Here is a 15,267-nt window from a genome sequence, read left to right as displayed (position 1 = left end):
CGAGTGCTCTTTTTTTCTTTCTCTCTCTCTCTCTCGTTCGCTCACTGTTGAGTCAGCAAACACAATGGATTGTGACAGATTTGAAAAAAGCTAGGTGATCTGTATTACAAAACAGAACATTTCTTTCAGTCCTTGAGTCCCATGAAGTTCTGTAGCAACCCAGAAATGAAAGAGTACACACAGTGATAAATTCATTAACTAGACTTTCATCAGAAATTACAGGAAAAGATTACTAAAAGCTGAAAAGACAGTGTATCAATTACCTGTTGCTCCACATCTCCAGATATATCACTTGCAACAAAGCCCAAAATCTCTTTGCTCATTAACTGCAACAATAAAAATTAAGGCAAAAACGCATGATTATCCATGATCTAAAACAGGCTCATAAGGGTGATACTACTAAAAGATCAGCTATTATTTTCTTTAAAATATATGAACTAATCCACGTTCATTATACACTTCACATTTTTTTCACACGTGCCTTTTCCAATACCAATTTAATTAACTAATATTACATAATTTAAACTGACATGAAATGTACATATGAAAGAGCAGAAACTATAAATATTCGAGTAAGTAATATTAGTTGCCTTGTCTCTACTGCAAACTAGGTAAGTCCAGCCTTTTTTGGGTGGGGAGGGGGAAAAAGGAATCAATTCCAATTTTTCTGTTAGCTTTTTTCTTACCTCTTGGATAGCAGCCATGACGACATGCTGAACAGACTCCTCTAGTGTCATTATAACTTGTATATGTTCTACAAAGTAAGAGTTATTTTTTGAATGATATGTCTTACACAGTATGTAAAGGCTCAGGATACTTTACACATAAATGGACAGCTTTGTCTGCAGTTCATTTCTGAAGTCCACTCTCTAGTTCAGCGTTTCCCAACCTTAGGAACTTGAAGATGCGTGGACTTCAACTCCCAGAATTCCCCAGCCAGCTATGTGGCTGGGGAATTCTGGGAGTTGAAGTCCACGCATCTTCAAGTTCCTAAGGTTGGGAAACGCTGCTCTAGTTGAATCTTAGCTATCTTGCAGTCTGCATTACTGCAATAGACTGAAGATCTGAAATAACATACTTTGCATTGCAGCCAACAATATCCATCTACTGATGGACAGTAACCACCAATGGGATATAATCCTGTTTCCTGATAGGAGAGGGGAGCCCATAAAGCAGAAACACACTGCAGCTCAAGTTTATACTAAGCCATACATTGGTATGGTATCCTAACACAGCCAAGGTTAGCTGGGCTTTTGGTTCTAAACATGCTTAGTTAATTTTCAAAAGTAATTCACTTTCCAAGAATACATGAGGGGTTGCAGTGGGCCTAACTGGGCAATATGACTAAAATCATAAATGTGCAGGCAAGTTCTCACTCCACGTATTTCAACTGCAAGCTATCAATCACTTGAACGCAGTGCTAACGCTTCTCTTGTTGGAACAAACCAGAATGGGTTTGTTTTGTTTTCCTTGCCTGGCTTTCTCTGGCTTGGGCAATGATTAGGTGGCAACGCAATTTAAAAACATTCACCAAAATTTTTCCATTAACCATGTTATTTATTTCACTCCACGTATTGCATGCTTTACAAAAAAAACATGCTCAAGAGAAGAAGTCTAAATATTATATCCTTTTTTTTTTTACTTTCACTGGACTCAGAAATGAAAGATTTCAGTTTCACCGATATAAAAATGCTGACAAATTGAGCTGCTCGCTCAGAGGAGATTTACCTTGTTTTCTTTCACAGTTGACTGCACAGCCTAAAATGAGCTGCAATAACCTGCCAAGCTCTACTGGATTAGAATGTTCAGAGATTTGGTTTAAATCAGGAAGAAGATCTTCTGAGATTTGCTGAGTCAAAAACTGTAGAATTTTTAAAAAGAGGAAGACCAGGGTTACAAAGTTATAATGAATTGTGTGTGTGTGTGTGTGTGTGTGTATGGGTGGTGGTGGTGTGTTGTTAGATTTATATCCCAGCTTTCCTCCGCTGAAGGCTCATACCACATGCAGGTTTTTTTTCTTTCACAGCAGCTACCCCGTCAGGAGAGGTTGGTGACTTGCTCAAAGTCACCCGCAGAGCTTCAATATCTGATAGGCTGAGATTCCAACCCCTTACCCCAATACACTGCCCTGAAGAAACAAACTGAGTTAGAATACTTTGGAAGGAGAGTAAACCCTAATTCTTAGGGTTCCTTTCTTTTAGCAGAGAGAATGTCTTCATTCTTATTATGCTTCACATGAATGTTACATTTACTGAAATTAACCAATAATCAGTACTGCAACTAAATGTTTTAAAAACTTGAATACTGATCATTACAGCATTGCCCTTAAAGTGGGAGCAGATAGAAAAACAATACTTTCCAAAAAAATATTGTCCTTTTCAAATGAATTCATTTGCTTATAAAGTCTTCAGGGAATAAAATGTTAGTCATAGAACATCAAAGTTAAGCTCATCCACGTAAGTTTTACATGCGTAATAAACATGAAAATAATAAGACAAAATATTCTGTAAACTGAGATTTATAAGTAAGATTATAAAGAAGAAATTGCATATTTTACGGATTGCTATGGTTTTTCATACCTCATGATAATAATCCATAATTCCTTGAAGAACTTTCTTCAGATTGCTAGCCTAAAACATTTAAAATAACAAATCGAGTAAGAATACACTGTTTTCATATTTTTGGAAGTTAAAATTAAACATTCTGAAATGCAGTCTTTATCCAACAAATTTAGCTCCTACAAATATAATCAAGTGAGTTGCATATACCATTCCAAGTACAATATAACACTTAAAATACCATCATTCTAACAAAATCAGCCTCTGCCAAAAGAAAAACTTTACCAGATGGGATAAATCCAAGCAGAGGGAGTAAAGTAAAAACCAAAATATGACACAATGCTTTTATAAAACAAGCAGATGCTCATCCCTAAAAAATTTTTTCCCTCTGCTTTAGAACGGAAAACCTTATCTGATTTATTAGGAAAATATTGAATTGTTTTATATTTTGCTCAAACTTTCAAACTAAAAAAAAATATCTTTCCCTCATATATGGTGTCAGTTTCCCATCTCTTTATTTCTCTCTCAAGCTTATCTTTCAGGAGATGTGAGGGAGGTTAAACTTAGAGCCTTGGTGGAGCAGTGGGCTAATGCCTCCTTAAGCAACACCAGCTGCCTGCAATTAGTGCAGGTTCGCATCCCACCAGGCTCAAAGTTGACTCAGCCTTCCATCCTTCCGAGGTAGGTAAAATGAGGACCCAGATTGTTGGGGGCAATTAAACTGACTTTGTAATAATGCCGCTTGGGGGGGCGAAAGCCCTAATAAGCAGGCATACACATAGAATGAAGGCTATTGCTAAGCACATTGGTTTGTGCTTAAATTGTAAGCCGCCCTGAGTCTTCAGAGAAGGGCGGGATATAAATGGGATTAAATTTTTTTAAAAAATAGATGGGAGAAATAATGTTAGGCGAAGCCATCCTAGTCACCCTTCAAAAAAATGCTTTCCTAATGTCACTTAGGTATTGGTCCCCTGGATGGGTTGAATTTGTTGATACAGTGAAGTCAAGCTTCCTCATTACAAGTAAACCTCTGCTGCTGTTTTGTAAAAGGATTTCATATGCTATTTATAATTGGTATTATTAGATACTTCAATCCATTTATAGTAACAGTGTAAATTCGTGAAACAGGATTCAATAAAAAAAATGAAGAAAAATAGTATGGGCTTGCAGGTGGAGGAAGACAGATGCAACTTCTGAAAGCAGCATTGTGAGCCTCAAAAAAAATCACATAACTGTTCAAATCATTGGGAAAGAAGTGGTTTGTTTGTGTTTTCTACGATAATGTAATCGAAGGCAGAAGTGGGCAATTAATGGGAAACTGGGACTGCTCTGGAGGGCCGAATAGGCCTGTGAAGTTCCGTTGGCGTGCACGCGCATGTGTAAATTGAAAAAAAAAACAGCAGCTGCTTTCAAAATAAAAGCAATGCATGGAGGGACCAGTCTACCAGGCCTCTAATGCCATAGGAGGGACCAGTCTACCGCACCACCAGCAGAAGCAATGGTCTACCACAACTCCGGCAGTCTTAGGAGAGATCAGTCTGCACACTTTCTGATGTGCAAGAGGGGCCAAGGCGACTCCCCCCCCCTTATTGCTACTTCTGGCAGTAAAGCCCTGCTTAATCAGTGGGTTAGGACGCTGAGCTTGTCGATCAGAAGGTCGGCAGTTTGGCGGGTCGAATCCCGAGTGCCGCGTAGCAGAGTGAGCGCCTGTTGCTCGTCCCAGCTTCTGCCAATCTAGCAGTTCGAAAGCACGTAAAAATGCAAGTAGAAAAATAGGGACCACTACGGTGGGAAGGTAACAGCGTTCCGTGCGCCTTTGGCATCTAGTCATGCTGGCCACATGACCACGGAGACGTCCTCGGACAAGCGCTGGCTCTTCGGCTTTGAAACGGAGATGAGCACCGGCCCCTAGAGTCGGAAACGACTAGCACGCATGTGCGGGGGAACCTTTACCTTTACCTAATTTCTGACTGACCTCACTCATCCTGGACAGGGACATCTAAAGGGCTGGATTAATGTCCAGGTCCGATCTAGGGGTTTCATATGTCATGGTTATTATTTGAACACATAGCCTCAAAATAATCCGGCTCTACGAACATTCTGAATCATAAGCAAACAATATTCCATTACCTTAATTCTCCAGCTTTCGCCAGCATCTTCTTTAATACGGCTTAGCCAAGCTTTGTCAAACCAGGCAGGATCGCTGAAATAAAATCAGTCTGTTATTAATTTTATTTTGGTGATGGTGGTGAAAACCTGAATTTCACCAGTCAGCTTCAACCTTGTTTGTTGCAATAATCAGTAAACAATGAGGTCTTATATGGTCTTATATGGCAAAGCAAATTGGACTGTATCTAGTGACATAGAGCTTTGCGGTTTAGGAGATGCTTCTGAAAATGGAATGGTGACAAGTACATGTGATTTTCTATTATATGCACCCCAGAATAGCTATGAATGACAAGAAACTTGAAGAGTACCTTGTCTTCCAACTTGCAATTTTAATTCAATTGCAAGTGGAATCTCCTATCTTCTCCTACAGCAAGAAATATTTCTGCCTGGGATTTCAGCCAACCTGCCATGCCCTTTTTCAGGATACAGTAGGAAACTAATTCACTTTTTTCTCTCCCTTTCCTTCTATTTTTTTTCAACAGACATCCAATATTTTATGATATTGCGAAGTTAATCACTATGCACACCTTTTACTGGATAGAATTATAGCCTTCAAATTTTTTCATATATGTTTTTAAATATTGTTTTCTAATTCTACAAATGATTTGAGTATGCTCTTATCTCCTCCATCTTCCCAGTCTCCTACAGTGATCCAATTTCTGCAACTGTGACTTTCTCCCTAGAGAGTAACATGGTAATGTACAATATTTTCAATATAATGCACAATAGTAATTTAATAATTCTTTTAAATAATTAACAGCCTTTCAGAAGCCTATTTTCATTAAAGTGTGTCCATGTTTTAATAGAATTCAGATAATATAAAATGATTCAGAGTTGCCAAACTTTGCAACACACAAAACCCTTAAAAATGTGAAATGAATGTGTGCATCCCCCCATTAATAAAACTAAGTGATAACGTTGTGATTGGCAGAGAGTTCAGTTCTAGCCACCTCTCATGTTTTGTTCAAGGTTTAACCTCTTGTTTGGCCTGAAAAAGCCCACTTCCAACTTGCCCACCATGCTTCAGTATGCCTATGTCCGGGGTGGGCAACCTTGGCTCTTTTATAACTCTTGGACTTCAACTCCCAGAATTCCTGAGCCAGCCATGCTGGCTCAGGAATTCTGGGAGTTGAAGTCCACGAGTCATAAAAGAGCCAAGGTTGCCTACTCCTGGCCTATGTAATACCTCTACTTCATGAGATGCACTAGTTGCTAGTCTTGTTTCTGGATATGTGTCAAAGTACAGCTCTATCTGGCATATGGTCTAGTACAGGGGTAGGCAACCTCGGCTCTTTTATGACTCATGGACTTCAACTCCCAGAATTCCTGAGCCAGCTTGGCTGGCTCAGGAATTCTGGGAGTTGAAGTCCATGAGTCATAAAAGAGCCGAGGTTGCCTACCCCGGTCTAGTACATTACTTGAGGGGACTACCTGTCTCCCATAGTATCTATCTGACTGATTCAGCATAGGTACATTCTAGTTCCTTTGATTAAACAATATCATCTATTGGGAAGAAGTGCAGCATCTACCCTCTGGAATAAGGCGCTCTGCTTATTTTGCTGTTCATTAGAAAAGCAGAGAAGACCTGACTTTTCACCCACACCTTTGATGAGGGAACATTCGAGATTTCCTGCTTCATTCTATCCGCTCTGTCATTCTTGTCACTGTTTTCTTCTTTTTTTATTTTATTTTACTGAAATTTCCTCATTTTCACTGTTATGAGCCACCCAGAGTCACTGGGAATCAGGTGGCATGCATGTTCAATAATGAAAAATAATAATAAATATCTTACATTTCGTGAAGGACATATGCTAGGGCTACGCCATTTGTTAAGTCCTGTACTTCTCTGCAGGATTTAGCAATATTAAATGTCTGCAACTAGAGGGAAAGAAATCACAAAGTGTTTAGGATAGCAAACGAATAAAAAAGAATGTCACCCTTATACATAAAAGTAGCCCACCATATTGTGGGTGTGAAGCAGGCTAGCTGAGTGGTCAATTTGAAAATTATACGCAGAATGAATCTTTGCTCAAACTAATTAATAATCTCAATCCATCTCAAGAGCAAACATTTCATCTGTACAGATATATTAAAAGGGAAGGTGCTCTATGTACAAGAATTCTTGAAATTTTAATAGCCTCTTGGGCATTCTTGAGACCACAGACTTTATAGATGTTAAATGTTTCATTTATAGGCTGACAGAGAAGGCATAAGTCATATAATTAGATAGTATGCTCCAAATCAGATACTAAAGAATTTTCATTAAGCTGGAATGAAAGACTATATTTCTGCCAAGTGATTTATTTTATAAGAATAAGAGTAATTTTTCTATTATTAAAAATATTTCAGACAATATTTGAATATCTGAAAGTATTAAGTGGAATCTAATGTTCTGCAAAAGGACTTTGCCTTTCATCATTTCTGCTGCCCTTTCCCTCTGTTTCTTGTTATAGAGGGATCGGCAGATCCTAAGGAGAAGATCCATCTAAGGCAGGGCATTTCAACCTTTTCACCGATTGTACCACTGTTAGGATATGGCAATCGAGTACCACCTAGCAAGGTGTCAAAAACTTGATGACCAAAAAAAAATTGTTTTCAAAGTTGCAATTGCACTGAAATGACTTATGACCATTTTTCACACTTATGACCACTGCAGCATGTCCAGGGTTATGTGATTTATATTTGGATCCTTGGCAACTGATTCATATTTATGATGGTCACAGTGCCCCAGGGTCATGCGATCCCCTTTTGCAACCTTTTGACAAGCAAAGTCAATGGCAGGGCTGCTGATGGCCAAGTGCTAAGGCGGGACTTCCTTCCCTCTTTCTCATTTCCATCTCCTTCTGCAGGAAGAATTTGAACCCCCCATTTTCCCTCTTCCATATATTCATCAAACAAGGAAAAGCCTCCAGAGACAGAAAAGATAAGCCACTGAGGGAACTAGCTTAAAAAGGCACATTCCCCTTTAAGAAATAGCTACTGGCAGAAAGGAAAGTTAAGGAGCCTGCAGCCGGCACTTAAGGAAGAAAAAAAGATGTAGATAAGTACTGGCTGCCGGCTAAGGCAGCCTCCCCAAATGGCTCCATTCATAAGTAAAGGAATGCTACAGGCAAAATCCATTCAGGAGCAAAATATTTCAAAATCCCTTGGAGCAAAACTTACAGCTAACAATAACAGAGCAATAGAAGCTAACATGAGACATCTGCCATCAGCCAAATAGAAATGGCCCAACACTCCTTAAGGGTTTTGTGGGCTTTGTGTTCTTAAGAAGCCCACATTGCACAAAGCCCAGAACTTCAGTCACAAAGGCACATAAGAATTCTTCCACTCTCCATCTCTCTCCTTCTGTGCCTCACCTCCAGCCAATGCTGCCTTTCTTCATTGCTATCTTTCTTCATTCCTCGTGGAGGGCGACCCCTCCCCTGCTACATTTCTTGCCTGTTTGCTGCTGCCAGCACAGATGGCTGCCACAGAAGTTGTAGATCAACTCATGGCTGGCCTGCTTGATCTCCTCTCCTCTCCCCCCACCCTCCTCCTCCTTTCTCTTTGGTGCAGCTAGAGCTAACTCCGCCTACTCCCAAGGCTGCTTTTTTTCTCTCTCCCTATCCTGCCCAAACTGCCTCTTTTTATAGCCCCTCCTCCTCCTTTCTCATGGGGGGGTGAGCCAGACGTGAGCCTGGGGCCTTTGCCTTGGCCCAGCCACTCTGCAGCTCTGGAGGACTCACAGTAAGTCCTTGCCTGTGCTGGCTCATTCATTATGTATCATCTGAAGCACAGTCCATCGCCCTCTGATAGGAAGAATTATTCCTTGACACTCCCCCACTACACTTGTCTGGGCAGGGCTGTGTACCAAAGGTGGTACGCGTACCACCGGTTGAAAAGCCCTGGTCTAAGAGACAATGGCAAGAACATCAATCTTCCCTCTTGTAGTATGCCAAGAAAATAAGTTTGCACTACTGGAAATATGCTTTCTGCTCATAGTTTTATTCTTTGCTTTACTTAAGGAGAATTCTCTGTGCTGCATTACCATCATACTATGAGCAGGATTTGAATACCTAGGTTGTACATTTATTGTTCCAATACAGACCATCGGAAGGAACCTGTTCCTTACAATCGGGCATATGCTATAATATCCTTAGGTGGCAACAGCTATTTCATTTTCACTAATCTGAACAATATCCAAGAACAGTAGGGATCTGGTTTGTCCTTAATACAGAATACCGGAAAATCCCAAGGCTTTAGACAGACTGGAAATTCAAAACAACATCCTGGATGTAGGCAATGGGAAACCACTTTTGACAGGAAATAGTTGTTAGCAAGTCAATCTTATATGCTGATAGACTAAAATAGTTCACTTGGATTTCTTTATGTAATCAATATTACAACCCAGCTCTACAAACTTTATTGGATTGCAAACATAATTACTCTTTAAAAAAAGCTCATTCAGTGGAATTTTTTTTCTATCTGGTACTGGTTCATGCTATCTGCACCAGAAATAGTCTAATTTTTTTGTGGCCCATGTGTAATTTTAAAAGAATTCCAATGCTCCATCAATCTATTTTAATTTAATAAATCAAATTATAGAGTATATCTTATCAGTCAAAGGATAGCTAATTTGTTAAGTGAACTGTTCTTATGAAATCTAACCATGAACTCCTATGAGATCCTTAAGAGATAAGGAATCCACTTCAGGGGTTGACACATTTCTGTTCAGTATTTTAATTTCCCCAGCATTCCTATATTCTGCTAATCTGTTTGTTCTTAGGCAACTGAAAATTATTCAGATACCCTTGGTCATCATTCTAAGCATACCTTCTAATTAAAACTACATAATTATAAATAGTATGTAATACATTCTTATATTTAAGCTAGATGACTATAAATGTGTGCTTTTGCTAAGAGGTAAAAATTATAAACTCTGGAAGAAAGTGGGTGCCAATAACATGAAAAAATATTGATTGTAAATAAATACTGCTCCTCAGCAGAGGCATTTGCCTTGTAGAACATAATCAGATTTATCTCCATGTTATTAGGTTTTTGTAAACTTTTTAAAAATCTGATTTGTTTTGAAGATTCTATGAAACATAAATTGGTTTGTTATTATGGTTAAATTATAACTTTTAATTTTGTATTATGAGCATCTTATATTTCTATTACTGTTTCATTGATCACTAGAAAATTATTAATTACAGTTTGGAGGCAGTAGCAGCTATTTATTTACTTACTTATTTAGAGTATGATGAGACAATGAAAAAAAAGAAGTAAACATATAATCCACACAATTACATACAAAACCTGTGGCCATAACTGGATGTCCAAATTCAGCTAGTCAGGTGATTATATTAGATTTGTATTTGTAGCAAAATGCAAACTCATTATAATAAAGGTTTATAGCTTACATTATTTTACTGTAAAGAGTATTAAGTTTTATAATCTATAACTATAGAGAAAAAGATTGACCCCCTCCCCCAAAAAGTAATTCTGCATAACCAAGAATGTTAAGTATTACAAACAACAAGTATTAAGATTTACAAGAGATGGTGGGAAAACCAAGTGTTAAGAATGTGCACTTCCACCTAGCTGTCAACCATCTATCAGGTTGAATGAATGCAAAGGGATGTAAAATGACAAAAATTGTTAAACGAAATCATTTTTGTACCCTTTCCCAGTGGTGGGATTCAAATATGTGAACAACCGGTTTTCTGTGTGGATGCCTCTTCCTGAAGTCCATTCTGGGCCTGGGCAACAAAAAAACTAGCTACTTGTTCTGCCAAAGTGGTGCAAACTGGCTGAATCCAACCACTGCCCTTTCCTATATACCCTTTCACTTAGTTTCCTTTGGCTTAAAACCCAAGAACTATTTCATGCAATACAAAACAAGATTAAAAAACAAAATAAAAAACTGTTTATAAACTATTTTTGAATGATTTGGGAATGGCTAGAATAATGCTTTTCAAATTGCGTGCTATGGAACATTGGCATTCTGCAGAAATGAACACAGGTGTTCTATACAAAAACTTCACTGATTGTCAAACTGCCTGGCAACTAAGAATTTTAGGAGGTGATTGACAGAGAACCTGGTTTTGGTTTAACTTCAAAAGTATTTTTCTGCTACATTAGGCTACCAATTTAGAAGCACCAGTCATTTTCACTTACCATATTTCTCTGTTGTAGGAATTCTAGAGTCTCTTATGAACTTCAAAGCCACCATCTGCAGCATTTGACTGATCATGCTCCCTTCTTTTAGAATACTACCATATTCTTTTGGGTTTTAAGTCCATTCATAATTATAATCAACCCAGTCCATGGTAGTCCACGAATAAGAGAATCTGACCGACTTAGTTTCCAACTATCATCTAAAAAACAAAAAGTGAACCTAGCTCCACCAAATGGTTTTGGATTTAGATCAAACACACAGTTTTCTTTGATATATTTTTGTACTATTTTGTGGGGGGAAAAAACCAAGTAAGGAAGCCAATTTGTTACTACTGCAGATACAAAAAAACCCCCAACATTTCAGCATTCTTTCTAAGGTAAAAGGTAAAGGTTCCCCCGCACATGTGTGCTAGTTGTTTCCGACTTTAGGGGCTGGTGCTCATCTCCGTTTCAAAGCCGAAGAGCCAGCGCTTGTCCGAGGACGTCTCCGTGGTCATGTGGCCGGCATGACTAGATGCCAAAGGCGCACAGAACGCTGTTACCTTCCCACCGGAGTGGTCCCTATTTTTCTACTTGTATTTTTACGTGCTTTCGAACTGCTAGGTGGCAGATGCTGGGACGAGTAATAGGTGCTCACTCTGTTATGCGGCACTCGGGATTCGACCTGCCAAACTGCCAACCTTCTGATAAGCTCAGCGTCCTAACCCACTGAGCCACCGCGTCCCAATAGTAAGCAAATAAAAGAAAAACATTCATCCCATTAAAGATTTTTAATGATAAAGTGTTATAAATGTTTCAACAGGTTTTTTAAATATGTATTTTATTTTTAAAGTTTCTAATTATAGTCTTAATATAAACACCTTCTGTCCCTGAAATAGTAGGCATGTATTTTGTCAACATTCTGAAAACCATAAAATGTTCTACAATTAAGTAATAAATTATTTTAATTTTCCAAATTGATAAAAGTTTGTGAAAATGCTGAGAGTTGTTTGGCAATCTAGACTCAGCTGACAGGAATTCTGGGAGTTGAAGTCCATGAGTCATAAAAGAGCCAAGGTTGCAAATCATTTATGTTTTTCTATGTCAAATAAAGGTTTTGATGTAGTAACCAGTTTTGCAGATCTCTAATTTGTATGACAGAAATTAAACATTGCTATATGGAACAATTTTAATCAGTAAAGTTCCAAATTAAAGTTCCAAATTAAAGTTACTTAACGTGTATGTTACTTCTGACGGCATAGTAACAAAAATAAATAATTAAAATAGTAGCTTTTACTTGCTAAAGCAGAGGTCCCCAACCTTTTGGGCACCAGGGACTGGTTCCGTGGAGAAAGGTTTTTCCACAGACCGGAGGGTGCGTGGTTTTGTATGCTGCCTGCATCTTGCAGATGGGGCTTTGCTTCTTTGTGTGGACTGATTACTGGTCCAGTAGTGGTGCACGGACTGGGGTCCCTGTGCTAAATTATAAGTTACTTCTTATCCCTAGCAATATGAGAGTGCTTCCATTAAAAAAGATCACAAAGATCACTTTAAATTGCTCTAAAAACCTACAGTTAGAGTCATCACAGAATCACCCTATCACTGATGTTAAACAATCTACCTATCAAATGTTTATATATACATACATACATACGTGTGTGTGTGTGTGTGTGTGTCTCAAGGTGGGAAATATCTAATACTCCTTCCTCTTCCTATTTTCCCCCACAATAGGTAGGTTGGGCTGAGTGAATGATTGGCCCAAAGTCACCCAGCTGACTTTCATGCCTAAAACAGAACTAGAATTCACAGACTCCTATTTTCTAGCTTCGTGCCTTAACAAGTAGACCAAACTGACTCAATTAAAACTTTTCTTACAAAATAAGAGAGCAAAGGGGCAATAACGGCACGTTTATCAAGTAAATTCATTGAAAAAACAAAGAGATACTAGGCTACTGGAAAATAAATGAAACAAAACTCAGTGGAATGCAAGTGAAAATTTATAATAAAGGACTGGGTTATTACTTACTAGATTTTTTATTTTTGAATTAATTTTTGTATATTGTTTTAAATATCCCAATATTGTAAATGAGATTTCTGCATTGTGCAAAGATTTAATAAGGAAGATCAATAACAACTTTGTTGATTTCTTGATTTTTTGTTTTTTAACCACCAATAACTTGCGGAGGAAAAAAACAATCAAATACCTTGCAATGAAAGTTTAAAAGTTTCTAATTCCAAAACAAGATAGAACCTGTTTCTGGAAACAGCAGACAGGCACATCCTCTATATACATGCTCAAAAATGCCTGCCACAGCATGAATATTTTCAGCATCCTTACTTTTAGAACCTGCATAGTAAAATTCACCTTAATTCATACAGAATGTATACATTCCTATGATATAGCACAGATTAATAATTCACTCTTCCGTGGAATAAGTTTTCAGGTGTTGGTCCCGCAAACAGCTAATAAAATGTCGAAAAGTTATTTTCAAAACCAAAGAAAAGCTGAAGAGTCTACCCGATGGTTTCCATATGCAAGGTATTAAAAATCCTTTGGCTTTTTTTTTTTAAAGTAACGTTTTCACACAAGCTTTGACAGAACATTGAAAGCCTCTTAGATTTTCTCTTTGCCCTTTAACAAGCACGTGTTTCTAAAGGAGATGGGGCGGGATTCATCCATAACATTATCTTCCACGATTTCCTATCACTGCTTCCTAGAAAAAAAAATCTGGTATACGGAAGGAAAACAAGATTCACTCCTTATTGACTTACTGAAAGGCAGCACCAGAAATTTATATGTCTAAAAGCTCTCTGGCTCAGAGATACATTTCATTTCATTTCATTTCATTTATTAAATTTATATACCGCCCTTCTCCCGAAGGACTCAGGGCGGTGAACAGGGCATATATAAATAGGAAATACAAAAATTAAAAGAGAATTTAGGGGTTCAGGAGCAAAAGCCTCCCCTTTCTCCCCCCACCCCACCCTGCCCCGCTCCTCCAAGCAGGTTACATTGGAGAGTTACTCACAGGGTATCCCACTGAGAACCATTTTTAAACTTTTATTGACCCACCAAAGCGAGGCCCCCTGTAAAGAGGCTCCCATAAACACGACGCGTATCAACACACGCACGGTGTACCCAATAAACCCCGGGCACGTTATGCGGAACGGAGATTTATTTATTTATTATTTTATTTTATTTCCGTTTATATCCCGCCCTTCTCCGAAGACTCAGGGCGGCTTACAAGCTTAGCAGTAGCTTTCATTCTATGTATATGCCTGCTTATTATTTTTTATTTTATTTATTTTATTTTATTTCCATTTATATCCCGCCCTTCTCCGAAGACTCAGGGCGGCTTACAAGCTTAGCAGTAGCCTTCATTCTATGTATATGCCTGCTTATTAAGGCTTTCACACACACACACACACACACACACACACCCCAAGCGGCATTATTACAAAGTCAGCTTAATTGCCCCCCAACAATCTGGGTCCTCAGAGATAAACGACAAGCCAGAGAGGCGGTTGTGGGGAGCCAAATTGTAGCTCCTTAGGGCAAGGTTGAGCAAGGTAACTCGTCTGAACACAGAAACCCGCATTCGGGACGCGCGAAGGGCCAACAGAGGCGAAGCGGGAGAGGAGCGCGGAGGGTCGGTCAGTCGCCCAGATCTCCATATTGGATGTGCAGCTCCGCTCCAGGGCATATTCCCCCCCTCCCTCCCTCCGCACTTTGAGTTGACTCGCGACGGCGAGTCCAAAGGGCGCGCGGAACCGGCTCGAGGAGGCAACAGAAGTCGCAGCGCGAGAGTGGCAGGCGGCGAAGGAGGGCGGGGGGGGTGAATGGGGCTCCTGCACCGATTAGACCAGGAGGCGGGGGCGGCCTCCCCTCCCCTCCCCTTCTCGCCCCCTCCCTCGCCATTTACCCAGAGGATGAGGCTGTCGCAAAGCAGCTGGTCGGCAGGTCTCCCTTCCATGACGGCGGCCTCCACGCAACTGGATGACAACCGTGACGGCGGCAGCCACAGCGCCGCCGCCAGGCTTTCCTACGCCACGCACGGTGCGCCAACGCCGAGCGCAAGGCGCAGGTTACGTGTCAGCCACGGCCGGGGTTACCTTAACTTTTAACCAGCTGCCTCACCCCCCCCCCCCGCGCGCGCTCCTCTCCCCGGCAACCTTTAGCCCCTCCCCTCGTCGGGCTCGTCCCTGAGGAATCGTGCGGATGTTTGACGCGGGAGCCGACCAATTAATAGTTAGGAAAACCAGGCCAACGAAGCTTATTGGGCAGCTTCCAGCCTCCTTTGGAGTCCATCCAAAAGGCGGCTCCCGAGGGAGATTTGCATCCCAGGCGCTGCGAATGGGAAAGGAGGGTGGGGGGGGGGAAGGACATCGCAGGGATTGGCTAGGG

At 39.9% G+C, this 15,267-nt stretch overlaps 1 protein-coding gene across 1 annotated transcript in view; it reads right to left on the bottom strand.

Moving 5' to 3' along the window:
- The window catches only part of HOOK1 (hook microtubule tethering protein 1), a 40,319-nt gene extending 25,317 nt beyond the window's left edge, over nt 1-15,002 (bottom strand). The window contains exons 1-7 of the mRNA XM_083359300.1: nt 14,786-15,002; nt 6,520-6,605; nt 4,689-4,761; nt 2,580-2,630; nt 1,729-1,861; nt 687-754; nt 264-326 (exon numbers count right to left, since the gene is read on the bottom strand). Of these exons, the coding sequence (XP_083215426.1) occupies nt 264-326; nt 687-754; nt 1,729-1,861; nt 2,580-2,630; nt 4,689-4,761; nt 6,520-6,605; nt 14,786-14,836 (525 nt within the window). The 5' untranslated portion in view covers nt 14,837-15,002. The remainder of the gene's footprint in view (nt 1-263; nt 327-686; nt 755-1,728; nt 1,862-2,579; nt 2,631-4,688; nt 4,762-6,519; nt 6,606-14,785) is intronic.
- Between the last annotated feature and the right edge of the window lie 265 nt (nt 15,003-15,267).

The sequence above is a fragment of the Vipera ursinii genome (assembly GCF_947247035.1).
Source record: "Vipera ursinii genome assembly, chromosome: 3".
Lineage (NCBI taxonomy): Eukaryota > Metazoa > Chordata > Lepidosauria > Squamata > Viperidae > Vipera > Vipera ursinii.
Note: the sequence above shows the minus strand (reverse complement) of the source record. Positions and strands in the feature narration are given on the sequence as shown.